At 40.2% G+C, this 27,910-nt stretch overlaps 3 protein-coding genes across 3 annotated transcripts in view; 2 read left to right on the top strand and 1 right to left on the bottom strand.

Moving 5' to 3' along the window:
- nudcd1 (NudC domain containing 1) overlaps positions 1-12,706 on the bottom strand; it is a 28,324-nt gene extending 15,618 nt beyond the window's left edge. The window contains exons 1-5 of the mRNA XM_018750239.2: positions 12,473-12,706; positions 10,194-10,348; positions 6,984-7,169; positions 5,230-5,413; positions 1,192-1,383 (exon numbers count right to left, since the gene is read on the bottom strand). Of these exons, the coding sequence (XP_018605755.2) occupies positions 1,192-1,383; positions 5,230-5,413; positions 6,984-7,169; positions 10,194-10,348; positions 12,473-12,587 (832 nt within the window). The 5' untranslated portion in view covers positions 12,588-12,706. The remainder of the gene's footprint in view (positions 1-1,191; positions 1,384-5,229; positions 5,414-6,983; positions 7,170-10,193; positions 10,349-12,472) is intronic.
- A 489-nt stretch (positions 12,707-13,195) lies between these two features.
- On the top strand, positions 13,196-16,026 carry LOC108933366 (transcription and mRNA export factor ENY2). Its single transcript, XM_018750342.1, has 5 exons — positions 13,196-13,353; positions 14,080-14,156; positions 14,848-14,918; positions 15,388-15,462; positions 15,830-16,026. Exons 2-5 carry the CDS (start codon positions 14,089-14,091, stop codon positions 15,904-15,906), a joined length of 291 nt encoding a protein of 96 aa, XP_018605858.1. The 5' UTR covers positions 13,196-13,353; positions 14,080-14,088; the 3' UTR covers positions 15,907-16,026.
- A 2,312-nt stretch (positions 16,027-18,338) lies between these two features.
- pkhd1l1.1 (PKHD1 like 1, tandem duplicate 1) overlaps positions 18,339-27,910 on the top strand; it is a 31,283-nt gene continuing 21,711 nt past the window's right edge. The window contains 24 exon segments of the mRNA XM_018750247.2: positions 18,339-18,402; positions 18,568-18,645; positions 18,923-19,067; positions 19,185-19,293; positions 19,867-19,924; positions 20,383-20,476; positions 20,589-20,642; positions 20,732-20,805; positions 20,928-20,970; positions 21,213-21,283; positions 21,383-21,493; positions 21,910-21,999; positions 22,747-23,012; positions 23,142-23,233; positions 23,370-23,529; positions 23,691-23,826; positions 24,091-24,207; positions 24,432-24,586; positions 24,672-24,782; positions 25,165-25,322; positions 26,421-26,584; positions 26,848-27,020; positions 27,254-27,386; positions 27,655-27,809. Coding sequence (XP_018605763.2) covers positions 18,339-18,402; positions 18,568-18,645; positions 18,923-19,067; positions 19,185-19,293; positions 19,867-19,924; positions 20,383-20,476; positions 20,589-20,642; positions 20,732-20,805; positions 20,928-20,970; positions 21,213-21,283; positions 21,383-21,493; positions 21,910-21,999; positions 22,747-23,012; positions 23,142-23,233; positions 23,370-23,529; positions 23,691-23,826; positions 24,091-24,207; positions 24,432-24,586; positions 24,672-24,782; positions 25,165-25,322; positions 26,421-26,584; positions 26,848-27,020; positions 27,254-27,386; positions 27,655-27,809 — 2,811 coding nt within the window.

The raw sequence follows: 27,910 nt of genomic DNA, 5'->3' as shown, positions 1-27,910 counted from the left end.
GGTTATATTTATTTAAACAACCTCCCATTTTTATCTTTGTCCTTGTGTTCCATGGAGAAGTTATTGTTTATATGGCATAACAAGCCTTGGGTTGTAATGGGGGGGGATCAGACAAATTTAACTGGAGATTTCACAAAGGCCCAGCTTGCATGGAGAATTTGATAAGCCAAGGTTTATAAAAAGCACAATTCATATTGACATAATTTATAAAGCACTCACGCTGCTCCAGTAATCAGATGAAAAACAAGCCTTTCACCTCCCTGAAGGTTCCTCTCTAAAATAAAAGGCTTGACCCTTATGTTTAGATTTATTTATGCTACGTGACCTATGAAGATAAGGTAGTAACAATTATTCACCCATTTATACAGCTGGTATTTTTTTACTATAGTAATTCAGGGTAAGTACCGTGATCAAGATTACTACAGCAGAATTTGGGTTTCAAACCTGGGGCTTCAAGTATAAAGTGGTAGACCTAACCAAAGAGAACATAACAGAAGGTGTGAAGCCCCCCGATTTATAGATTTATTAGAATTGTCCCTAAAATCAGGCCACATGGCAAAACACGACACACTCCAGAGGGAAAACACAATCTGCTTTTGGCAGTCCAAACTTCTCATCTTGGGTCTGTGCGTGTTGATGTTTTAAAACAGGACTGAGCTATGAGTCTAAACAACTCCCGAATCCTTTAAATTTGTGTGATTTTATACGAGCCCCATCTTCACAACTGCTTAAAACAATGTTAGAAAAGATGTACTCTGAATATGGAAAATTATTTCAGTTATTTAAGTTACAGAGATGCCTGGAGAGCCGTTGTTGGGGGCCTATGCCCCAGGAGGGGTGGAAGGCATGGATGATGATGATTTAAGTTACATGTTAAGCTACTGAAACCCAGTCATTCATTTATGTCCACTGTGGTAGACATAAAAAGATGAGACATGTAGAAGACATTTTAATCTCAAACTGCACATGCTACAATGTTGAGTCCTAAAACAACTGACAGAGGACCATTCTATAGTTTAAATGGTATCACATGTTTGGGGGTGAGCCTTGGGAAACTGCTTAGAAATAAATCCAGGAACCTTTGTTTGCTGAGTGTCAGGAGGTTACACATGAATATTACAGAAAACAAGGGCCTGCAGGCAGGAGAGAGTTTAATAACTTTAATAACCGACCTGGTTCCCTGGAACTCACCTGCTTTTTCCTCCACCTCCATGGCCTCTGGCCCCGGGTCCTGCAGTGGCTCACCGTCCACGTGTGTGAACTGGAAGGGCTTTTCCGAAGCTACCATAAGTCCACGGCCCTGAGGCTCCACAGCAGCGTAGTGGGGAACCGAGCCACCTCGCAACACCCGGCTTTTTGTCACCTCATACTTCCTCTCTGGACCTGAGTCCAACAAAGGTGCAGGTGGAAAAAGAGTGATGGAAAAACAGTCACAGTCAGCAAAGTAGGGTTTCATTCACAGTGCAACGTATGGTTCGAAGAAGCAAAAAGGGAAAAAGAAAAAGGGATTTCAAACTTTTCAGTATTAAAGTGATGCCGTGTCCTTCAAATGGCTGCCTTGCTCATAACCCTTTCAAGCTCATCCCAAGGGCTCTGCATACTGCTCTTTAATTAATCATTTCATCTTTACTTTATTATGTTCCATGCTAAAGGACAGCATCCTTGAGATTAGAGAGAAAATGTTCATGTCCTAGAAGCCTGCCCTCATATTCATGGATTTAACAGCAAATTTGTAAACCTGAAACCGTTGTGATCAAAACGAAAAACATCGTTCAGTGTTGCAATTTACATGACAGTGAAGCTCTATATGTAACTACTGATGCATGTTAAATAGTCAAGTAGTCATTAAACATCCCATAGTTCTGAAAAAAATATTTGAACACAAACTGGGATATAAACAAAATACTACAAAACCTATTTAAAAACAATTTTTGGAAAAAGAAAAAGAAATAGGGAAGCTGTGGTGGATAATGGACCGGAACATCGAGATGGCATTCAGCAGGGTACACTGCTAAGCAAATAAAAAGTAGAATTAGGAAATGTATTAAGATGAGCCTATGTTAACTCATTTTACAAAGGATTAAGCATATCATATCATATGATATCCACATGTATCATATCAAAGAACCACTATAAGGAGGGAAAGGAAGAACATAAGCCACGGTAAGTATATATAGAGGAGAACATCTCTAGTGAAACCAGTTTTACTTCAGCAATGTTGCCTATCTAGACAAATTAAACTCCCTGACCAGATAAATGGGGGGACAGTTTGACTGAGACCAGTTTTATATCAGTCGTGTGTTAAGTTTAAAACGAAAAAGACACTCTTGGTTGCACATCTGTGACTTTGGTAAGTGAATCAGACAAGAAAAAAAATGGCGCGTGTCTTGGTGTGGTGTGGTGATGGATGTCTTGTGCAGTCATTTGAAACTCAGGGAGAAATATCAAGCCCTACTGGACAGTGTGCTCTCGGTCTCTGATCTCTGCTGGCACCCACACAGCAGTAAATGGCTTTTTCAAGAGCCGTCCAGGCAAACACACCCACGGGCCGACACATTTATCAGTCTGTGCCTCTACCCGGAGACCAACCAGCTGGGGCGCCCATTGCTGATCAATGGTTCTCATTTCCATGTTTCCCCCCCTCCCATTAGATTTTTCTTCAAGATGAGCTTTTTCTTTCAACAAAGCAGCAGTTAAAACCACTTTATTATCAAAAATGGTCATTTAGGTTGAGCACGTATCTGATTTAGTATGACTGTCAGCGTGGCAAACAGCTAGCATATATCGTTTGTGGTGCAAAACAATTCTTCACAACACATTCCATCCAAGCTCGGCAAAAAGGCCTCGTCAAAGGAAGCATTTTACATGAGAAAGTTTACAGTATCTCACACGTGTGAAAGTCAGAAACCATATAGAAAGGAATAAAATTGTTCACCTAACACTGAAAAAGGCCACTCGCGCTAATCTTTCATCACTAAGAGCAAGAGCCACTTTGAGTCGTAATAAAAGCATCTCTCTGGACAGATAAATTCACTTATATGGGGAAAAGCTAACAAACGTGTAAAACGGGCTCTCGGACATGACTCACAAGCGCAAATCTAATGGTGTAAATCACATCAACAAAGAAATGTACACACACACACACACACACACACACACACATTTTCAGAACCGCTCGTCCCATATGGGGTCGCGGGGGAACCAGAGCCTACCCGGCAACAAAGGGCGTAAGGCCAGAGAGAGAGGGGACACACCCAGGACGGGACGCCAGTCCATCGTAAGGCACCCCAAGTGGGACTCGAACCCCAGACCCACCGGAGAGCAGGACCCGGTCCAACCCACTGCGCCACTGCGCCACCGCGCCCCCCACACAAAGAAATGTAGATTTCTGGAATTTACATTTACTCATTTAGCTGGCACTTTCTCCAAAGTGACTTACAATGTTAAGGTTACAATTATTACAGTTACAAGAAGACAATTACTTATCCATTTGTACAGCTGGGTAATTTTTACTGCAGCAATTTAGGGTAAATACCTTGCTCAAAGATACTACAGTTGGAGGTGGGGATCAAACTTGCAACCTTCGGAGCCAAAGGCAGTAGCACTAACCACTACACTACCAGCTATCCCTGGTAACAAAGCTTAGATTTAACAAGCTTTGGAAATCTGTAATGTTTAATGAAATAACCCTCATTCAATCTGAATTATAAATAACAGGAGTACTAATGAGCTGCACTGTAAATAAAGCAATGGTAGTATGTGCACTTATGTAGATCAATAATGGGATCCTACTTTTACCACAAACTACTATGCTTTACAAGAATAAGGCTTTGGACCAAATCACATAAGCAGCCACTGAGTTTTATTTGTTCCTAAAATAAAGAAAAAGGTGCTTTTTAAAAAAAATATTATAGACAGGATTAAGGTAGCGTTAACTGGAATAGAACAAAATTTGTTCACTGCTGTTCATGCACAGCTGGAATAGATTTCTAGCTCAGGGGGGTTTTCAAACTTCTAAAACAGTGGCAAAAATGCATCAGTCATGATGGTGATCTTGTGGAAAACTAAAGACCTGAGTGATGTGGTAATTTTATATTGATAACTTTATTTAATCACTCACTTAATATGTTCATCACTTTTGGTTTGACCCTCGTAAAAAAGTCAGAAGTTAATACCCAAGCTAAAAAGTACACGTGACTAGTCAAGATCAATACTTGTTCAGAAGAAACAAGTTCAATAAATGTGAAAGCAAATCAGAAATGTTACATCACTGTAATGACAGGGTGCTGATATATGTAGCAATAACTGTGTTTCAGCTACATGATACTAGGCTCTAAAATATTAACATGTATGCTTTCCTTAGATCCTAAATCCTACCAGTGGCTGGAAAGGGCTGCCCTTAAGGACAGCACTGATCATAGTAGCACAGAAGCAGGCTTTAAGCTCCAGATCAATAGAAGAAGGGGTCTACCATACCAGGCATGACCCAAGGTGCAGACTCTGCAAAGAGGCCACGGAGACAATTCAACACCTAGTGGCAGGGTGCAAGATGCAGGTGGGAACAGAATACACTGAATGGCTCAACCAAGTGGTTGGGATAGTGTACAGGAACATCTGCACCGAGTATGGCTTGGAACTTTCAAGGTCCAAGTGGGAGACACCACAGAAGGCCATTGAGAATGACTGAACTAACAATGTGGGACTTCCAGATTCAGACCAATAAGCAAGTACTGGCAAACCAACTGGACATCGTGGTGGTGCATAAAGAGAAGATGGCAGTGGTGATGGATGCAGCGGTCCCAAATGAGAGCAACATCAACAAGGAGGAGTATGAGAAGCTGGAGAAGTACCAGGGGCTGAAGGAGGAACCAGAAGAGATGTGGAAAGTGAAAGCCAAAGTAATCCCAGTTGTGGTGGGAGTCCTCCGGGTAGTGTCAGTTAGAAGAGTGGCTCTAACAGCTCCCAGGAACAACACCAGAGCTCTCAGTCCAAAAAAGCACAATACTAGGAACAACAAAGATACTGTGCAGAATCCTCAAACTTGAAGGCCTCTTCTAGAGAACCCAAAATTGGGGAGAGGGAACCACCCAGTAGGGTGAGAGAGAATTTCTTTTTTTACAATATATATCACAATAAACAAATGCTGTAATATGTTTTAACAAAAGCCCATAGCGAGAGGCTACTGGCTACTCTGAGTGGCTGTTGAGACTGCAGGTTCTAAGCACTCACCCTGCTCACTGCTGCTGGTCACTGTGAGCCACTCAAGGAACACAGAGAAGCCGCTCCCCCTGGACTCCAACTGGTCCTGCTGGATGCGCAGCAACAGCAGTTCCACGGAGAGGAAGCCTGCACGCACGTGGGACAGGCTGTGGATGAGGATGAAGGGCTCGCCTAGGTCCTTGGTGAAGAGCGGCTGGGAGACAGAGATCCGTCATGGCTTACACTCGATGGATAGTGACATGACACGACACCACCCACACACACACACACACACACACACACACACACACACACACACAGTCCTTCTGTCATCCCAAACACCTTCTGACAACAGCACAACACCATTGATCCTTCCATTTATTCATTCATTACAAATAATTGCTTGTTCAGTGTTGTGTCACAGTTCGAGGTTCAAAGCAGGGTATATTCTAGATGAGATGCCACACTATCTCAGAGCAATCTCTTTCTCTCACACACACTCGCACACACACACACAATTTAGAGACACCAATTCATCTGAGACTGAACCCAAACTCCACATCCAAACCCAAAGCCCAGAATCTGTGAGGCACCAGTGGTACTCAATGTTCACTATTTACTATTTATTGTACTTATATTTATTTGTACCTGCCCTTTTATACTTGATATTTGTGCTGCCTTACTTATCAGTACAGCCTCATCTAAATACGTATTTGTTCATGCCTACATGAGCCTCGGCACAAGGATTTCAATGCCCAGTGTACCCAGTATAACTGCGCAAATGACAAATAAACAACACTGACTCTGGTACCTTCTGTTCCACCATGACAATACACAATATGAAATAAAATGCCACAGGGAACAAGCTGAAGTATCTCCAATATGAATATGGTATCTTAGATACCTACAATGAATATTTCGCACAAAATGTGAAATGAAGTTTCAGAGAACGTGCACTCTAGCAAACTGGCATGAAAGCCTATTTTCAAGTATCTTCAAGTTACAGAAAGTTTGAAACAATAGGTGCTAATCCATTCTAGAAACAAGGCACACATTAAAAATAATGCAGAGCACAAGCAAAGGTAGCGATACATCCACCAGTATGGATTTAAAATGCAAATGTGTGTCAAATGACTGATGGCAGCAACACGAGCAGTCAGCAAACACTAACCAGCACTGAACCTTCACATTTATGAATCAGGGTGCCTAATTCACACAATATGTTAACAAGCAACACCCCACTTGCATGGCACATTCTATGGGTTTGTGCTGTGAACTTGTCATTTTATAGGGAGACTCAGTTTATACTTACTGAAACAAAACAGGCAGAAGAAAACGACACAGCAGGATAAGTGTGATTTAAGATGGAGCCACGCTGACAAACACAGGCTTGAGGTGGGTGTTGCCATCTCACACGCTACTTCATTAGTACTGTCCCTGGAGTTTATGTGTAGGCACGTCAAACAGGCCGATTTATGCGCAAACGCTGTGTGATATTGGCTAAACCATTGGTAATGTTCCACCTCTAGAAATAGATTATCGCTGAGCTCTTTGAGTTTATTACTGAAGGTTTTCGTACACAAAGTTAAAATATGAGTTTTCAATAAGATATTCACAAACAACAAGAAAGTATGCCCTTTTGCTGTTATTAAATCATTTTTTCTTCTAACCACAGCAGTGACAAATGTTTGTTTTGCAAAGTCCTATAAATGTGTAGCTAGTGACAGCAGAGATTCAAAAGAAACTGATTCAGATCCAAATGCCAAAGACGACTGCAATCCTACCTCCCACCTGGTGTGGGCGCTGTCACCCCTCTTGCTGGTCCTGAGGAGGTACAGCTTCCCGGTGCCGTCCGCAAGAGCAGCCCAGGTGGCCGAGGCGAAGCTGAGGGAAGCGCACAGATGGTTCTCACAGGAGCTGCGGTCCATGGGCAAACGGAAGACCTCCTTGGGTTTCCCTAGGGCTGTGTCCTTGGAGGACAGCACACACAGTGATCAAAGTGGCAGCTGGAACCTAGAGCCACCACACCTCGTTGGGCTCAAGCTAACCTCAGTTTAATGGCCAAGAAGCAAATAAATATGAACAAAGATATTTTCAGGCTTTTATTTTTATTGCCCTGTGCTGCAGTGCTCAGAGAAGCAAAGAAATAGGCACATTAACCAAGAGTCCCAGCACACAGTCAAACCTCAGAGGGGGAGAGGATCAACAAATATCTCAAAAAACCTGACTACCTCTTGTTGGATTATTCAATGATTACGGAAAAAAAAAGAAGCTCTTAATTCAGCCATATTCCCAGAAAAATGTTCATGTCACTACAGGTGGAAACTAAACTGTTTATCCAGTGCTGGAAGCATGGGGTGTAAGGCAGAGAACACTCTAGATGGGATGCTAGTCCACTGCAGGGCAGCCACCTACACACATTCACTTACATACTGTATACTCACACTAAGGGCAGTATAGATTTACTAATCCACCAGAAGTGCTTGTCTTTAGATTGTGGGAGGAAACCAGAGGCCTCGGAAGAAACATCCACTAAGACAGGGAGAATATGTGCATTGCACACAGACTGAACCAAATTCAACCCCATGGCTGAACCCACAGCCCAGGAGCTGTGAGGCAACAGCGATGCCTGCTGTGCCACCATGGCATCCTGAATAATGCATTCTACCAATATTGCTGTGACTTTCAAAGCATTCTGAGAAGGGAAAAAAGATGCGAGTGATTGCCAATTACAAAGGAAAAAGATGGATGCTCTTAAGACCAGGGGCCTACCTTCATCTGTGCGCTGCCCTTTCGTTGCCATGGAGCTGGACATGCCGATTATCACAATACTTCCCAAACCAGTTATGCTGTGACATCTTAAATCCAAATGGAACATGTTACACCGCACTTAACAATCCCCTTTCCTTCATCACATACACAAAGCTGCAGCACAAGTGATAATTATCCGCAATCACTGTAATTACATGTGCCGCACAGTTTCTCGTAAGCTTGTTTTATTCTGTGTACCCCTCCCCCCGCAACACCCCCTGCCCGGAATATGTACCAGTGACAGGATCAGGTGTCCCACGTGAGGAAGCATAGACAATTCAGTTCATCCAGGTAACTCAGAGACAAGGAGGGCAGTGAAGAGCAAGGACAGCCGGACATGCATTGCAATGCACGGATTAGTCATTGGAAAGAAACAGTTTCATTGCAGACAGAGGGCAGACTGGTGACGTGAGAATGCTGTTCTGTATGTAAAGGTACACATCTCCGCTCCACTCGCTGCCAGAATGTGCATTCCAGGACAGAGCCTTGTTCTGATTCATAATGAGGTAACATCTGACGCTGTCTGAAACCCGACAACACGCTGCGGCTCAGAGCACCTGCAAAGTTGTGGAGATGCTGCCACCAGATTCTGGTACCTTCAATAACCTCGTTGAGCACAGGAACAGGATAGTGCAGAAAGGTGTGTGCTTCATGTAACAACCTTGTTCAACTGCCAAGTACCAAGATAAACATTTCTTTAAAAACAATATATTGATTTATATGTATCCAAAGTGGCTCAAAGACACTTCAAGAGGTATCAATGAGGCATTTTTACAGGACTATTACCTTACTAAATAGTGCTTCATCAGTACTAAGAGAGATATTGAAACCAATGTGGGATTTTCTTTCTTTTTTTTTACTACTTCAAATCATATAAACATATATCAACAACTAGTCCTTCCTGAGACCAGAGTAGGTAACATATCCATTGCATGTTGTGTCCGACTACCAAGGAGATACGGTACTCTCGCTCGTCAATTAAGGGTCCGTTGCCATCGGTCATTTAAGAGGAGCGGCCATAATTACGACTAAAAAAAAATTCAACTCAAAATTGGAGCAAACATGACAAAAATCTTAAAGTCAGCCATGTTCACGAAGAGATGCTGTTATTGGTGGTCACACCGCCCCACACTGCCTTAGATGTTGTTGTACAGTTTTGACTGCATCCAACTACGTTCATCTGGACGTGCAACTTTCCTACCACCCATCAGAAGTGAATACATGCGACTTTTTATTTATGGGAGAATCACATCATCGGCTAAAGAACAGTCACATAAAAAGGACTGAGTTTCTATTTTAAATCTTATTTGTTTTGCTTTGTGAGCATTCAGTTATACCATTATTCTGAATGGATTTGTGTCTCTTCTAGATGTTCCAGAACCAATGGTTCATAGCAGGGAAAAGATCCAGAATGTAGGTTACAGGGTTCTGGAGGATGTATGCTGAGTATGTATGAGCACTTTAACCCCTTAGCAACATGAGGGATACAAAAAGACCGATGTGACTGCTGTATTTTGGGGTGTTGTGTATGTCAACAAGAAGGTATACAACTAGAAGCACCAGTAAACACTCCAAAACCAAGTCTCCATGTTTCATTATTGCATCTCCAAAGAAACAGGATTCAAACATTACATAAATCTCTGCATCCAACACTGGACTTCAGGTTGCAAGTCCATGCGCTTAACCACTACGTGAGAACAAAACGGACACCTTTGAGGCTCCTTGACAAGGCAAAAAATTACCTGAGGAATTCCAAATCTCAAATAATTTAACCAAATTTGTCCAGAGCTGCTTTGACCATAATGTTCATATGGTTCAAAACAGATGGTGACAAGGGGGAAAACTGTTCAAAGAGCCTCATATTATTTCCCTGACATTATAGTATAATTAAGGCTTAAATAAAGAGCATCATTACATGCAAAAGGATCTTAACAAAAAAAATTCACAAAAATTGCTCAGAACTTTACCACATCAAAGAGCTTCATTTGGTCCATTTAGCTCCATTGTTGTTTTTCAACACGTTCTCCGGCACAGAGCCAGTCCCAAAGAATAATAAACCTTTCTTCTAAACACTATTCCTTTCTTTAATAAAAAAGCCTATTTTCAACATGCAGGAGCATCTCTCTGTTCACATCAAAGGACAGGTTTGTCAGAGAAAGAAGGCGAGCATTTAAGAGGCTTACCAGCGTGACAGTGAGATTCAGCACCCGGCCCTTGCAGTCCACAAAGTAGACACTGTCTTCGTACCAGGGGTCAATGTGCAGGTAGTTGTACATGCCAAACGCCCGCACGTGGTCCAGGGTATACTGGCTGTCCTTAAGTTTAACCTCTGCCACAGCTGAGCAGGAAGAAATCACAGGAGCATTTTAGTACCTGTGATTGTTCTACACATGTGGGACCGGTCAGCGTTATATACATGCGGCTGCCCCTTGGCCAAGCACAGCATGCCATCCTTATTGGCTCTCAAACCAACTAAACTTTGCATGCAACCCTGAGGCCCAGCCATTCATTTATGCTCCTAACAGAGGACATTCCGTATTTTGAAATGATAGCATGTTTGCAGGTGGGGCTTGGACCAGCCTCCTCGAAATCTAAGAAATATATCCGAAAACATTTTTTTCCCCCTCTGGTGATGGAGAGAACTTGATAGACAATTTCAAACTTAAGTAGCATAATGGCTGGCAGCAAGGTGGAAGGAACACTGTTCACTGTGTTTATCAACAGATGGTTGTGTGTTCATATCATCACTGGTTCACAGAAGCTGTGCCATTAGCCTATGCACATTACATCACCAATAACCTGTGAGTAAAACATCTCATCATTTCCGTAAGTGTGGAAAAGAGCATCTGGTCAACAAATAAACCAATTAAGATTTACAGTCAAACGTTTCCATTCTGTGAGCACCACCTGGGTCTGTAATTTGCAGATACCAAGTGGGCTGCAATGACCAAAAGCCTGATACCACAGTAAAATTGTTTTCTTCTCTTTTCCCCTGATCCTACACTTAAGGAGAACTTCTTCATTATAACTGACATTCATAGTGTCTATTTCCAAGAATACATAATTCCTGGTATTTTCCAGTTTTCCTTATTTTTAATCTGAAAGTGGTACATACAAATATAATATAAAAAAATTACAGCTGAGCACATACAACATTTACACTGCTGCCTTTCCTCTGTGGTGGCTGATTCTAAACTACGGGAGTGTACTAAAAGGAAAAGAAGTGGGTACCCCACAGCGGCCTTTAGGGCACAGTTCTGTGATTCACAGGATACCTTTGGCGTACTTTATTGTTGCCTTATGTTGTGTAGGTATGAGTGAGTCTTGACAATGGTTGCAATGCAAGTCTGCCATCCTGTGGAACAGAGAAGGCACTTCCTGGCATTTGGTAACAGCAAAATACTGTATTACTCCCAAGGTATGTATCATTATTGTTATTCTTCTGATGCCTTTGCCCAAGGTAACTTACAATGTTAGATAAGAAACTTTACAAAGATGTACCCACTTTCACAGCAGTGTTTTTAATGTATCAGTTTAGGGTTAGTAGTTCAATCAAGGGTTTTATAGCTGCAAGGTGAACTCTCCAACCACTATGCTACCTGCTGGTCACCTACATATATTAAATATAAACTGTATAAAAAAAAGAACAGGGATAATGCACATGGTTTCATTAGTATGTGGGTTTTACATTTACATTTATTCACTTAGCAGACACTTTTCTCCAAAGCGACTTCCAATGAACTCTATGTAGTGTTATCAGCCCACACCTTATTCACCGTGGTGACTTACACTGCTAGATACACTACTTACACTGGGTCACTCATCCATACACCAGTGGAACACACTCTGTCTATCACTCACACACTATGGGTGAACCTGAACAGTATGTCTTTCGAGTGTGGAAGGAAACCAGAGCACCCAGAGGAAACCCACAGACATGAGGAGAACATGCAAACTCCACACAGACTGAGCGGGGATGGAACCCGCATCCTCTCACACCGCTGTGTCACCGTGCAGGGTTAATTTCCCTAACCTTTTTTATTAATAATTAATTATTCTTTATTTATTCATCACTACACAGTACATCTCATTCACTACCTTTTCTTCCTCATTAAATGTAAACACAGGTTATTAGTTTGTTTCTATTTATTAGACATACAGTCAGTGTGAAGTGCATGATGATGATGATGATGATGATGATGATGAACGCATGTACAAAAAAAACTACACTTTGGGTTTTCTGCCATTTTTAACTTTGAAGAAAGAATCCAACTTCGAGTCATAGTACTCAACTTTATCGTTTACTTCAAGTTTAGATAGATGTTGCAGACTTTCTCTGCAACCCTGAAACACCACTGCAACAGCACTAACCGATAGCTGTGTTCAAAACAAAAACAATATATTTTTTTTCGCAAAAGAACACTAGAGGAAAAAAAAGGTAGAACTCGTTTTGTTGACTCACCAGCATCTAGTTCAACCGTGTAAGTTGGCAAGGGGTCCAAAGACAGCCTGTAACTTTCAAAATTGGGGTCCAGTAGCTGTCGTTTGACATTCAAAGAATAATTTGCCGCTGCCATTTTATCGATGTTTGACGAACCGCTGAGAATGTAGTGCTGATGTTTACTTTGAACGCGGGCAGTTTGTGTCTTGCACAGAACAGCCTTTGAAAATCAATAGCTTAAGGTGTTTCCTGTTTGTATCCCTCCGACACACATTTGACGAAGGATCAACTTCCGTTCTTTAGAAGGAACTTGCCCTTTTTTTCAGAATTTTTTATTCAAAAATACAGTAAGTAAAATGTAAAAAGTCGTGAGGTATTATTCATTCATTAATTAGTTTGTATCTGAATAACTTCGTCAATCTTTGTGATGTCAAGATAAGAACCCATGAACTGCATTTGAGTACCGCAAAGGAGATACATTTTTTAAAATTTAAAAAAATTTATTAAAATATCTATTGAGGACATTAAATGTATCCTTTTGCGACGACTTAAATTTGACCAGAAAAGATACTTGTGGGACAAGTGTTTAAGTTTATGTGGAACCCTTTCTCATAGTCATGTTGTAGAACGACGCTTTTATTCAGCGGAGCGACGGAAAGTATCCTGACGGAAAAACGCCACACCGTTAAAACTGATCCTAGAGCGGTAAAGTAATTCGTTTCCTTTTTTACGCAGAGAGTTTGGGGAGGATAAACTGATTTGAACTCAGTCGTTCAAACCGCATTGAGACGTTACTTTATAGGGGTGTTTTAAGTCTCAGTGTTGTTTGTCTCCTTCAGATCGCAAGTTGTTTGGTGTCTTAAGAAGAAACATAACGTTACAAATTCAGCTTTACTGCGAAGGTATTTTTCATTAGTACAGTTGGGTGTTTGTGTAATGGGTTCGTAGCCGCGACGACGCCGGTGATCACCAGCCAGAATAAAAGTGTTTAAATTAATTTCACGGAAGAAACAGCAACGATAATTCATCTAAGCCTAGAGAAATCATGATGTTGTAATACATTTTACTGTTTAAACTAACCGGCATCTGGACCCAATCATCATGCACGCGTTGTAGTGAGGTTTCAACTAACGCTTTATTTATCAGTTTCATTTGCAGTAGTATATAGTAAATCAATTTGAGGAGTTGGTTTCTCAAATCAAAAAGTTCGAGACCATACTTATCATAGGTATGACTTGCTTTATGAATGAAGGTTTACATTTAAAAAAAAAAAAAAAAAAAATTAACCTGTTTTGCATTGAATTACTGCGCTGCTGCACTGACCTAAGGCTTACCTTAACTTAAGTTACTGCTTACCAACTCTGAATTGCTTCTTTTCAGAGTTTATGTTGGGTTTGCCTGTGGGTTTCCTTAACTTACTTATGGGTATAACGATACATACTCTTTTCAGTCTGTGATATCTTCTTCGAAGACTAGAATAAATCTATAAGCGTTGCTGATGCCTCTAAGTCCACAGTCAGCTCACTTTATGTAAAGATTGTTGGGGTATGCACTTGATCAGAACTTTGCACAATATAATAAATATGCAACTTGGTTTTTTTTTTTTTTTGTCTGTCTTTCCCTTGCAGAGCAACAATATGAGTAAAGATTTACAAATGAGGGCTGCGATAAACCAGAAGTTAATTGAGATGGGCGAGCGGGAGCGGTAAGAAAATCTTACTTTCGCTGCAGACGAAAGCACAGTGTTGTTGCCATAGGAAAACAGCAAAGTTTGCAGTTTGGTCTCTGAGCCTCGACGTCACCGTTCTTACAATAAGCGGACTGCTTCATCCAATGTCTACTCCAGCTGTGTTCACCTGGGAGTAATTTTCCTAGTCCAATGATCTAGTCATAGTGTACATGCATCCATAAATACACAATATCGTAAAGTACCAGCTAAAAGTGTGAGTACACTTGGATGGGATGAACTGGACAGAAAAGTGAAAGTAGAGCAGCCCACGAGTATCCTACATGTCTGGGAATTGCTGCAGAACTGGGAGGACACGTCGGCTGGTTTCTTAACCAGACTTGTGAACCGAATGCTTTTTTTTGCAGGGGAAACTAGTTTCCAAGACAAATTTACTTAAAAGTTTGACTGGTACCTTGTATTTAACTGTACCATTTCTTGCTTATACTTGAATTTATACAAAGCAGTGACTGGTATTTTTTCAATTCATTTACAAATACAGTTTCGAATATGAATTAGTTACATAGATATTAACACATTTCAGTAAATTTTAAATACGTTTTTAATTATTGGTGGACACACAGTAACGTTGTGTAAAATAATGCATGATGACAGTCTTAGCTCCATGACATTAGGAGACGTTAACTTTTTTTGTTCTCTTGACTGAAAGGCTGAAAGAGTTATTGAGGGCTAAACTTATTGAATGTGGGTGGAAGGACCAGTTGAAAGCACACTGCAAAGGTAAGGGAATTTTGTGAAGGAATGCATGTTTTGGTGAAATAATCAGACCTGTGGGTGCTCTTTTTGTGACTTGTTTTTTGTTGAATACATTTCCCTGAAGAATCAATCATTGTCAAGGCATCAGCTACCTTTACATATACATTTATTCGTTTAGCAGACGCTTTTCTCCAAAGCAACGTACATCTCAAAGCTACAAACACATCTATTAATCTTTAAGAACATACTTGCCTTCTGCACAGATGTATATAAATTATATGTTCTCATGTTAACACCAGCCTTGTGGGTTCGCATTGACTTCCTTGTTTACTTAACATTTTTGAATTTGTTAGTGAGGTGATTTTTCCGGTTTGTCTGATGTCCTGTTTTTGACATTCATCTCTGTGATGAACTCTGATTGTGTCTCGTCCAAAAACAAGTTGGTTTTGCCCACCGATATTAACTCGTAGACTTTTTTTTGTTATTTTTCTAGATGTAATCAAGGAGAAGGGCCTGGAGCACGTCACAGTGGAAGACTTGGTTGCTGAAATCACCCCAAAAGGAAGAGGTATTCACAGAAGTAACTTAAAAATATTAGTGCCTGTATTGGTTGTTCATCACTCTTATATGGTCAGTGGCTGTGTTGAAGCATCATTGTTGCAACAAATAAACTATTATGACAACATTATAACACTATTACAACTTTCTTCTTTCATTAGTGACCCTCATTGACATTCCCCTATATCTAGTGTTTCCTTAATAATGTCCTTTAATGTCCCACTGCACAGTTCCAATTGAACTTTCAGTTCTAAAGAAATTTCAAATAGTTTATTGCAACTACTGATATGTAACAGCTTATTTGTTGCTATTTATCAGTATGATTGTGCTTAAAAAAAAAAAAGGACTCATCTGACTCTGCCCTTTTCCCTTTTAAGCGCTTGTACCAGACAGTGTGAAGAAAGAACTTCTGCAGAGAATAAGAGCTTTCCTAGCTCAGCATTCGACCTTGTGAATGAAACTTAGTGTTTTTCGAATTCCTGTTTTTATAAACAAAATTAAAGTACATGTTTGCTCTGTAACATTTCTGGAAATGTAATGTGCAGTTTCATTTATCATGATTTAGTCCCTTTTTTAAAAGCATTGCTTCTTAAGTTGTACTGTGATTAAAAAATTTAATATTTGTTTACTTTGTTGTGCTGTTACTATATCTGTGGGGTATATAAGCCTTCTTTGTTTAGGTTCACTAATTAGTAATTCTTAAATAATTGCCTAATCATTTAAAATGCCAGTTTTCTCCAGTGTTATTTGGGTCTAAGCGCTATAATAAAAGCTGTACAACAGCTGCAGCTGTAACACTGGAAAGAACTTCCCAGACTGCAGTAACCACTCCCATTTGACCTAAAACCTAAGTGTAGTATGCCAGTCTACCTTGTTGTGTATGTTACCACGAAACAATCCCTGCATGTCCATACAGAGAATACCTCAAACAAATGTGTATTAATTCCAGGAAAAAAAAAAATTAAACTTTTATTATTCTCATGCACACAGGTTCAATGGAATTGGAATTCTTACATTGGATATGAAAGAACTAAGCAATGTTTAATGAAGAGAATTGAATAACCTATAAAATCCACAAATATATATTTGGTGATATGAACACACATAAAATAGAAAATTCTAATAAGTGTGGGCCGTATATAAACATTCTGTAGACCTTGCTGAGTACAGTAGTTTTGATTTAGTTTCGGCTGTAAAACTAAAAATTTTTTAAAAATCTTTAAAATTTGTACACACACAGTGATATTTCTAAGCTAATACACTTTCTGTATTTGTGCTGCCCAGTCTAAACTACAGAATTGCTGAGTATCTTCTTATACTTCTTAGCGTACATTGTTAAAACCTTTTAAGAGATTAATTCTTGTCAACCGTAAAAAAACACATACTTTGAGTGTATTTCCCAAACCATACAAGCTACAATGCTCAGTCCAAATGTACCTTACAGAGGACATTCTGTGATTTGAAATGATATTTGGAAGAGCAGGGTTAAAAATGTGAAATTTGCAGTGTGTCCAAAAAGCTTTTAAAAAGCTTCTATTGCGGTGCCTCAGGAGGATATGATAATAAAACAAACTCATCCATCCAATTTTAGTAACCAATTGCCGCGGTGTACCGAAGCCTCTCCTGGAAGCGTTGAGTTTAAGACGGGGGCAACACATTCTGGACAGGACATCAGTCCACTGCACAGAATAAAACATATTGCCCCGGTCATATCAGTTATTGACTCAATCCTACTTATAATACACAAACCTGATTGTGTTACTGTAAATATTCTTTTTACTTGCACTTGTATGCCTTCCGAAAGTGTTTTTCTTGTCATTACTTTTCCCACATGCATGGTAAACGGTGATGTCTACCTTGCTTTTCATTCTGAATGCCAAGTCTCATTGTAGGCCACTTCCCACAGGAGACCAACTGTGTGTTTGACGGTTGGACTTGTGAATGACACACTCATTACATTAAACCATAATTACTGTGAAACACAATGGTCTATGGGATTATATGAGAACAATGCAGATACTAGCTTTTAAAAAAAGCATTTGGAGTTCAAAGACGTCAGCCCGCCCTGCTTTATTGTTGTCCGGCACGACAGTGATTGTCAGATTGAAGAGACAGATATTTTCCCACCTCTCGTGCGGAACACACACACGGCGCGTGGGAACTGCCACGCAAAGCGCGTGCCGAGCATCGCACTGAATTCCTATATAAAGGAGCGCGCGACGGTCCACCGCCGGGAGAGCTCCCGCCAAAAACGGGTGCGCGAGGAAGTCCGTTACAACGTGCTGTGCGTGAGGCGCTCTGACGTACGTACGTGCGTTTCACATTGTTAACTAGTCTGTACCCTTCGTTATATTTTAAATATGTTCCTATTATTATACGTGATTATATTTTTCTACGTACTCTATTTCACATTTACTACAATTGTGTTGCATAGCTGATTCACTTCCAGCATTTTATTTCAATATCATATTTATTAATTTGCAAAGTTTCTCGATGAGTGCTGTGTGTGTCAGCTACGATTGGACCAGTTATTTACTTGGCAATTTGATGTATTTACTGTATTAATTTCATTATTAAATGTATAGAAATGTAACTGGGAAGGTATTAGTGTGTTATTTATTATTACTACTACTACTACTCCTACTACTGCCTCTGCTACTGCAATTCTTTTTTTGCATGGACATTTCAGAAAATCTTGTGTTTAGGTTAGAAGTGATTTAACTTGCACTTAAAATTTGCTTTATTTATTTAACTACAATTTGGAGGGGGGGATGAAGTGAAAGCAGTGTTTGTATTTCACAATTTTCTCTGAATTCCCTCTCTGTCAGATTTGGTGGTTAAAGTACCTCACCTGGCCTGCAGCCCAGGCTGCCGCACTGGGAGACGATGGGCCGCTTGTGGCAGCATTGCCTATCGCTGTCAGCGCTGGCTTTACTCTGCACTTTCTCAGGTGCGTAGACCACCTGTCCTGACAGATCTTGCAGTGTGGAACTGTCCTAACTTCTTCCATCCATAGTTCAGGCAAGAGTTACAGCCAACAGTGATGCCTTTAAGTTGTTGTGATCTGTTATTTCTGACATCTTAACAGGCTGTATGCATGTGTTTTTTCCATCAGATGCACAAAGAGTCACTATGTTGACTCCAAAAGTGGGAAGCTTGAATGGAGCAACTAGACTCACAATCCAGGGGGAGGGTAAGAGGGATTTTAGTTGTGACAAACTGGGAAGCTGCTCAGTTGATGAATAAGCAGTGGGAATGGTGGCTTCTTGCTTTAAATCCTCAGGTCAGCAGGGGTCTTTTGCTGTAGTGTTAAACAAGGTAGTTAGCCTTAATTGCTCCAGTAAAATATTAAGCAGTTTGAATGAAGGTGCCAAATAAGAAATGAATTACAATGTATTTTGAAATATCTTTAACACATATTTTTTAGTTTATCTAGAACTGTGTTTAGTGGAATTTATTCATTTCTCAAGGATTTGCTGATGCAAACCAATTTAGCCTCAACGGTGACAGTAAGGAATATGGCAACAGTGTCCTACTGGTGTCGGATACCAGATCAATTCCCTGTGATGTTGAGAGGGACTCGACTCATAGCAACCAGATAACGTGCAATACCCGGTATGGCTCTTCAGAATATTTGTCCATTTTGGAAATGCATGACCCACATGGTTTTGTGGCTTTCCTGTGCTTTTCATTGGATAGAAAGACTGTAAATCTGTGATGTTTAATCCCCAGCACCATGCCTGAAGATGACTTTGTGGTGCGAGTCAGCATCGACGGGGTTCCAATTCCAGAGAACAACATCTGTTACGGATACTACAAACCATACTGGTGCAGTTTCTATGTGAGTAATAAAGACTCTTAACCCAATCCAGAATTCCCTTTTTCCCATATGTCAGGATAAAGTGCCCTGACTTGATCTAGCTGAGAAACTGAGAAGAGCATAGATTGTCCAGCATTGCTCGGAAGTGCAGGTTGTGTAATCCTTTGACTTTTGACATACGTAAACATGTCGGGGGGAGAAAAGTGTGAAAAGAATTACAGTTTAAGAGGTGATACATGTGAATTTCCCTGCCGGAATAAATCCCATCCTATCCTGTCTTAAAGATTATCTTAAATAAAAAGGACTTTTTAACTACCCTTCTGGGTCTGAGTTGTTTTATTGACTCATTTGAGTCATATTGACTCATTTTATTGACTGTCATTTCAGTTACTGACTTTTCCTTCATTTGAAATTTGCACTGATCAGTTATAATACTCTTTAACACCACTGAACAGCAATTACAGATTACTATTCAGGAAAGGTTTACTATCAGGCTGTTATAGCGGTGTTAGATGAATGAAAGTTGTAAAAGTGAACACAAAACAGAAATCATTTTACAGCTGATGGCTTCTTCTTTTGTTAATTATTTTTCAGCCTCGATCCTATCGCACTCCCACAATCAGGAGCCTCATCCCACTTTCTGGGTTACCAGGTATACTCATTCACGTACAGATTTTACAGTTTATTCATTCAGCTAAACTAGTAAATGTAAATTATTAATATAGTCCTGGGAATTTGAGGGGAAATGTACTGTTTTAGGGGGTGCGGTGGCGCAGTGGGTTGGACCACAGTCCTGCTCTCCCGTGGGTCTGGGGTTCGAGTCCTGCTTGGGGTGCCTTGCGACGGACTGGCGTCCCGTCCTGGGTGTGTCCCCTCCCCCTCTGGCCTTATGCCCTGTGTTGCCGGGTTGGCTCCGGTTCCCTGCAACCCTGTATGGGACAAGCAGTTCTGAAAATGTGTGTGTGTGTGTGTGTGTGTGTGTGTGTGTGTGTACTGTTTTACCAGTCATGGCTTTTTCCTCCTTGATAATTTTGTTTTTCACACATGTATGAAGAAAACATGCTAATCATGACTAGTTTTAGCCTGTAACATATCACTGAAATTTCCCAGGGACCCTGATCACAATGGAAGGTCACATCTTCACCAATGTGTATGGGAGCAATACAGCCAAAAGTTCAAATGGCCTGGATGTTAGGGTTCTCAGGTAATGCATAAGGAAATTATCATACTTTTGAGTAGAATACAATTTCTATACTTATTTCTAGAGACATTGCACACATATTGTAATAACTCAAATATCTCAACGTAAATTTTAGGTCTTATGCTGGAGGAATGCCTTGTGAACTTCTCTACCCCAATTCTGACACTCTGTAAGTTCACAGTCCAAATGTAATACATTGTCAGAAGTTAAACCTGTGTTCCATGTTTTATCTTCAATATGTGCGGTTTTTTGGTTCAGATACGGCCTCAATTTGTCTAGTGAGTTCAGTGAGTGGGGAACAATAACTTGCAAAATGACTGGAACATATGTTGGTAAGGATTTTGACTTCCTGTTTCTTTTCTGACAGTGTATAAGCATTTTAGTTCTTGCTTTGCATTTACTTCTGTTGTGTCATTAGGGGAACTAATGAAAATTCCTGTTGTTTTTTTCTCAGGGCATCACAACCTCAGTTTCATTCTTGACAGTGAATTTGGAAGGTATGTTATTTAAACATTTGTCTTTTTTCCATTTCTATTAATTCATAACAGAACAGAACTGAATTGCAGCAACAGGAGATGAAAGCAGTATACCAAGAATTTTGAAGTGCAAACAGATAAATGAAATAATGCAAGGGCAAAAGGCTGCAGTATTTAACATTGGTGGTCATCTGTCTTTTTATGCCTTTTCATGTTTTATGCATGCCCGTATTGTCAAACTTCATATCCTTTTCCTGACACAGGAGTCTACCAGATCGCCAAACCTACATTGTGTCATCGCTGAACAAGCTGGCTATGTTTCAGACCTATGCTGGTAAAGATTCCTATCAGCATTCTGTTTTATTTAAAGTACCCTGAACAGACACAATCTATCATTTTCAGTTACTCTTTTTTTGTCTTACTTTTATTTCAGAGGTAACTAAAGTTTCTCCTTCTGTGGGAAGCCTGGAGGGTGGAACAATTCTGACAATTGATGGTCATTTCTTTGACCAAACTGATTACCCTGCTACAGTTCTTCTTGGAGGTATAACTGATGCAGCCTTTCCAAATTAAAAATTTTGTTACACTGGAATAAAACTTATTATATCCAGTGTTCAAATCTTTAAGTGACCGTCATTTAAATTTCTTCTGGCTTGTTATAAAGCTAGTCAGGTTACTGTAAATGCTTTATTATTACTGTATAAATTATATTCTTTGTTATTATACACAACATCTATGAGGCAAATATAAACCTCAGCGAACATATTTTAAATTGCATTTATATTTCTAGATTTAAATTTTTAAGTATCATATGGTCCTCATTTAATAAGAAAATAATTCAAAGGGAATTTCAGTTTTAGAAGAGCAAAGCAGCTCCACAGAACCACAGTAGTCTCATCATGGTATCACAGTAATGTTTATTTTGAAGAATTTTTCATATGACCAGTTCTGTTCTTACAGGGCTGAAATGTGAAATTCTGAGCTTGTCTGACAACAGAATTACATGCAGAAGCACCAGAAACCGAGAGTCCAACATGACTGTGTTTCCTGGTGAGTAGTGTCCTTCTCAGTGCCTTGATTCCTTGATACATTCCTTAGGCTTTTGTTCTTTTCCAACTTTCGATTTTAGTGGACATTCCAGAAATGACACATGGGGAATAACATGCGTACAAAGATGCAGAAGAATGTATCCCATGATGTCATTGTTTGATCTTCATATCTTTTGCTTGCCATTCTTAGAATACTTACCTAAAAATATGTTGTACTCCATGTTGCAGATGCATTTATTGTTTTGAAGTCTCTTTTATACTTATCGGAGCATTTATGCTGCATCTATCAGCCACTGTGTGGGAATAAAATACAGATCAGATATATAAGTGCATCATGTACAATGAAAAAATTTTAATGAAAAAACACACACATACACACACATATCCACACACATTGTTCCTTACACTAAGCTTCATATTAAGTACAGTAGAATTTTGCACATTACAAGGTCATTTTAATACCACAACGGGTAAAAAAATTAAATAAGAATAAAAAATGAAATAAGGATGTCAGCTGACAATGAATGACAGTTCAAGCTTATGTTTATTTATTCATCACATTATATCCAAATTGCATAACTGAAGCATGTATTATAGCAGAACTGACTGTATTTTGAAACAAAAAGCATTTCATTCTGAAAATGTCTATTTCTTTTACATTTTTTTCAGGTCTAAAATTTATTTTTTATTATTTGCACAGTGGTATTGCACTCTATTAATGTCAAACACTTTCAATATGGGCTGGCAGGTGGCAGAGGTTTGAAGATGGAGATGTGGAATAACAGCCGTCCTGCTCAACTGGATGATGTACTGACCTACAATGAGTCCAGACCAGGCTACTCTGTCCAGTGGATGGACTCACTGACCTACACCTGGCCTTTGGAGATGGATGACTTTGTGGCCCGCATTAGCGGTTTTGTAGTTCCACCTGAAACAGACAACTATACCTTCTACATCATGGGAGATGACCGCTATGCTTTGTACTTTAGCAAGACGGGGAACCCTAAAGATAAGGTGGATTTTGCTGCATATTTTTTAAACCAGTTTGAGTCAAGTTTTATTGCATTTTTCATTAAATTTATTAAATATATGTGGTTGCTCTTCTGTCTTTTTTTTAATCTTTCTGTTTTTTTATTTGACTAGGTGAAGATTGCCTACATGAATTATGTAGCAAGCAGTTTCTTCTCATACAGCACACAGAAATCTGAGACCATGCGTTTGGAAAAAGGAGTGCCGTGAGTGTTCAAATGAAGATTTCTGTACCAAAATTGCATTGCTGACAGTGCTGTCTTCGTTCTTAACAAACAGCAGTGCTGCACAATGTGATTACAGAACAAGATGTCATAACGTAATTTTGTATTGTATGCAAAGGTACTATATGGAAGTCCTGCTCCAGGAATACAAAATAGTGGCTTCAGTAGCTGTGGGCTTGTTTAAAGAGAAGAGCTACTTCACAGCGCAGCAGACACCAGAAGCCATTAATGAGGTCCAGGTTCTCATGGCCTCCTATGATATTTTGAATGAAAGACAGGTCAGTGACAGTGACGTAAACATGAATCAGGACTGAAGTGTAATTCTTTTGTTATCGCAGTGGATTAGAAGACCAGACATAAAAATGTTCTTCACATTTAGAATTGCCTTAACCTATAATTCTTCTCTATGCCATGCTTCTCATTCTCTCTTGAAATCAAGGTGCTTACATTTGAAAACTGGACTGCTGGAGAGGCAGTCAGTGAGGTCCAAAGCATTACCATCATCAGCACCTGTTTTGAACTAGACAGCTGTGGATACACCTACTACAGCCTCATCTACAACTCAGAGAGAACAGGCAAGAGTGGTCATACTCTTTTAGGACCTTCAGGATTAAAAAGTACAGTTCCCTGTTACCCAAATATTTGACAGACCTTTACCTGAATTTTCTAGGCAGCTGTAGATACTAAATAAATGTAAATACTATTTTTATTTACATACATATAGTACCTATAATGTCTTAGAACAAGTCTAGTGTGTGACAAATGTATTTTCATCATGGGATGAAGCTGTCCTAATGGATCATATTTTATAGCCCGTCTTGCTGTGAGTGCCTCTGCAGAAGGTGTCCAAAATGCCCTGAATGCCCTGTGGTCAATACAACCAGACACGGTCCATGTAACCAAAGTGGACACTGTTCAAGGATCAGAGTACAAAATAACCTTCAACTCAAAAAGAGGTAATCAAACATTCCTAGAAATGATTCCTCCTAATCAGTCAATGTTGATGCAGGATAGAAAACAGACACAAGAAAAATGTTTACTTGTTTGGTGCAAAAAGACATATATAATAATGAATAACTACACATTAATTGTGCATAAAATGATATCCTGATGCTTTAGCTTTTGAAGCATATTTACACCAAGTAGAGAACTGAACACTACACTTTGCTGTTGGACACAGGTGATTTCCAGACCTTGAGCTATGAGACTCCTGATCTGGATGTCAACATCACAGTCATTGAGCTCACCAAAGGAAAGCCCAATTTGGAGACTTTCACACTTCAATGGGGCGGTGTGCTGTCTAAGCCCATTGGCTATGGTGCACCAGAATCAGAGGTCTGTCTCTCATCCCCCCACCCCCAAGTTATATAAACTGGTTCATTCATCTTTAGAAAACCTTGAAGAACATCTCCTTTCACAGATACGGGCAGCATTGGAGAGCATGTTGGCAGCAGAATGCCCCAGGGAACTCCAGGTCCAGGAGAACAACCAAGTGATCTACTTTAGGGACTATGAAGTACAAAATCCTATGGTAAGCAAGAGTTGGGTGGCAGCTGGTTTGCAGAGCTTAATGACAGTGCTTTCTTAAACTGTTAACAGATTTTTTTTTTGCATAAATATGTTGTTAAATGCCTTATTGGTATGTTACAGATAATATTTGGGGAGATAAATTTCCCCTTTTGAGCATTATTGGATTCTAAGATGTGCCAGACAAAACTTTTTTCAAATGATTTCCTTTGGAGTTGTAGTTAGACCTAAGGGAGAGGCCTCTTTTCATATTTCCCTTTTTGCAAAAGTCACCACAGCACTGGGCCAGTGTCACTGCACTGTGTTCTCAGGCACTAGGCTACTGTCGTTGACTGTCACTTGTTTGAGGATGACGAATGCCAGCACACTGGTTATCTTTCCTTCAGGACTGGTACAATGGGAGAGGGACACGTGTGTTGGACTCAGAGGCCTTCTGTGGCCGCTACTCCCTCAAGAGTCCTGACATCTTGTTCCAGTACACTGACTGGAGGAGTTCTGGGGGAGACTATGGGCCAATTCCGCTTCAGACATATGGCAAGGTAAAGTAAGTTTGACTCCGGGTCCATGCTACTGCTCAGTGGAATGTGCAGAGGATAAGATTCCCAGGATTTTGACTCTGACCTCAGCAATATGTTACATATCCATCATCACAGGACCAATTTTGATGTCAGCAATATTACTGGAATATAGGCTTCATTGTCACAGTAACACGGGGGTGCGGGGGCGCAGTGGGTTGGACCTCATCCTGCTCTCCGGTGGGTCTGGGGTTCAAGTCCCGCTTGGGGTGCCTTGCGATGGATTGGCGTCCCGTCCTGGGTGTGTCTCCCTCCCCTCCAGCCTTGCGCCCTGTGTTGCTGGGCTGGGCTCCGGCTCCCCGCGACCCCGTATGGGACAGGCGGTTCTGACGATGTGTGTGTTGTCACAGTAACAACAGTAATGCAAAGGGGATTTCAAATTGTTCATGGAGTACCCCATGTTTCAGCAAGTTGTAGCTCTAACCCATTTTTTGTTCTTGGATTATTTCATATTATTTCAATGATAAACTACATCTAAATTCAAAAACCCTTAATTGAGTAAATACTGTATTTCAAATGATTTTCCTAAATAGATACGAGTGCTTTTTATTAATTAATTTGATTAACCTAACAGAATGAGTTGGACTGAAAATAATAAATGGTGCTGTTTCGAGTATCCATTTTAAAAAAAAGTAGCTGCTTATTTAATATTGATAGTATTGTTGAATCCTTGAAAACAATATTTAAATCTTGATTCTCTGCAGCTCTGCTTTGCATACAAAGGATGGCTGAAAGGTGAAATTGGACTTAATTTTTCTTATAAAGACACCAGTGGCTACACAAACAGTGCAACATACATGCTTACAATTCCCATCAAAGGAGGAATTGTGTAAGTAACATTGTTATCTTACATAAATCTGGCAAGTTTTGCCAGTAGTTATGTTTGGCACCATATTTGGTTTTAATTAAAAAAACTGAAAAAGCTGAAGTTTTTACCTTTTGACTTTAATATATTGTTTTATTCAATAAAAACATGATATCACAGTCATTTACTACACTTTTGATAAGTATGATAGAAATACTGGTTATAACATTTTTTTCATAAATAAGGTTTTCTTTTGTTGCAGTTGGAATTACATCTGCGTGGACTTGTTAAGCTCACTGGAGACAGCCTATCCAGGAAGTGACCACAGTCTCCTGAATCTCTACATGTACAGAGAGACAGTCAGTCAGGATTTCTTTGTGGATGTTGTTTACATTGGAAGAGCAGCCATAGCACTGGATATCAATGGTAAAGAAACGCTTCAAGTTGTTTCATTACTTTTTAGGATCTTAGGGGATTGTTTCTGAAACACATGCTGTCACATAGGCAGTGGCCAAATGGAGATTAAATTAATTTTTAATTGCAATGGTTTTTTGTTACCCTACAGAGCTATCTGTTGTTGTGCCATATAGAATAGAAGCTGACATAACCTGTTGCACACAGTGGTTTGTGTTTTATGTCTAAAATAACAGTGCTCAGTATAGCTTTGTCTCTGTGGTGTTTCCCTGCAGAGGTTTTGCAGAGGAGGAGGCCTCCTGCTCTGGCTGGCCAAGGTCTTTTCCTCCAGAGTATCTCAGTGCTAAAACATCAGGGTGCAGAAGCTTTGACTGTCAGTTATGAGATCATCGCCACCCCCCTCAACTGTGGGCATGATTTTCCCTTGTTAGCCATGGAGTTCCTCCAGGTGAGAAGAAAGTGTTTACGGTCAAAATTGTGGATATCATCAGGAGAACCTATGCAGAGGGTACAAGAGCAGGCGCCTCTTCTGGAACATCGTCAGATACCCATTGAATTGCAAGCCCATGGTCTAATTCACTATACAGCCAACTGCCTATCTGGTTGCTTCAGGGGTGGCTCTATCTTGGGGAATGCAAATGGCGTAGCTTTCACTGAATTTTACTCTGCCCCTGCGTGAAGGTTTTCAACAGCAGCGGAGATGTTGCCATGTTTGGGTACGGAGGAGCAGGCGTCACTATTACCAGACTTCAGAAAGCCAGCCCTCCCTTGTCCGGCACCTTTGACGTGGAGATCTACAGCACATCCATCAAAGGTAAACATTTTGCACTGAGGGAATATCAACGCACAAAGCAAAGAGGCTTGGATTACTGACTGTACAGACTGCAGTATAATCTTTTTTAGCATACTGCTAGTTGCTTTTGTTTGACCATTGAGTGAACTGAAGCAATGAAAATGTGTGAACACATTTAAGACATTTTCAATTGGCTCATGGAAAGTTTTCAGAAGATGCATAACACAGGGTTTAATGTATGGTTGACAGTGCATCATCTGACCCACCATTCTTTGTGTGACTATTCCAGGTCTGCCCGTGGACATCACAGCAGAGGACCTACAGTATGCCCTGCAAGGAGTCCTTGCAGCAGGCCAACTGTCCATCTCCAGATATGGAAGCTGCCAAGGCTACACCTGGACAATAGAGTGGCGTTCCAACCCTGGGAGTCAGCCACTTATACAGGTATGGCGTCATCTTTTTCTCCTAAAGTAATTGATAGGTTTGGGGATGATAACACTTAGAAGGTATGATGAGTAAATCAGAATAAAATTAATTCCTCTGAA

This window comes from Scleropages formosus, chromosome 23 (assembly GCF_900964775.1).
Source record: "Scleropages formosus chromosome 23, fSclFor1.1, whole genome shotgun sequence".
NCBI classification, from domain to species: domain Eukaryota; kingdom Metazoa; phylum Chordata; class Actinopteri; order Osteoglossiformes; family Osteoglossidae; genus Scleropages; species Scleropages formosus.
Note: the sequence above shows the minus strand (reverse complement) of the source record. Positions and strands in the feature narration are given on the sequence as shown.

What these genes read in the sequence shown, in the direction of transcription:
- LOC108933366 (XM_018750342.1), top strand. Translation starts at nt 14,089, where the DNA reads ATGAGTAAAGATTTACAAATGAGGGCTGCGATAAACCAGAAGTTAATT. An exon ending in GAGATGGGCGAGCGGGAGCG is followed by an intron (nt 14,157 to 14,847) that starts GTAAGAAAATCT and finishes CTTGACTGAAAG; the next exon opens with GCTGAAAGAGTTATTGAGGG. An exon ending in GTTGAAAGCACACTGCAAAG is followed by an intron (nt 14,919 to 15,387) that starts GTAAGGGAATTT and finishes TTATTTTTCTAG; the next exon opens with ATGTAATCAAGGAGAAGGGC.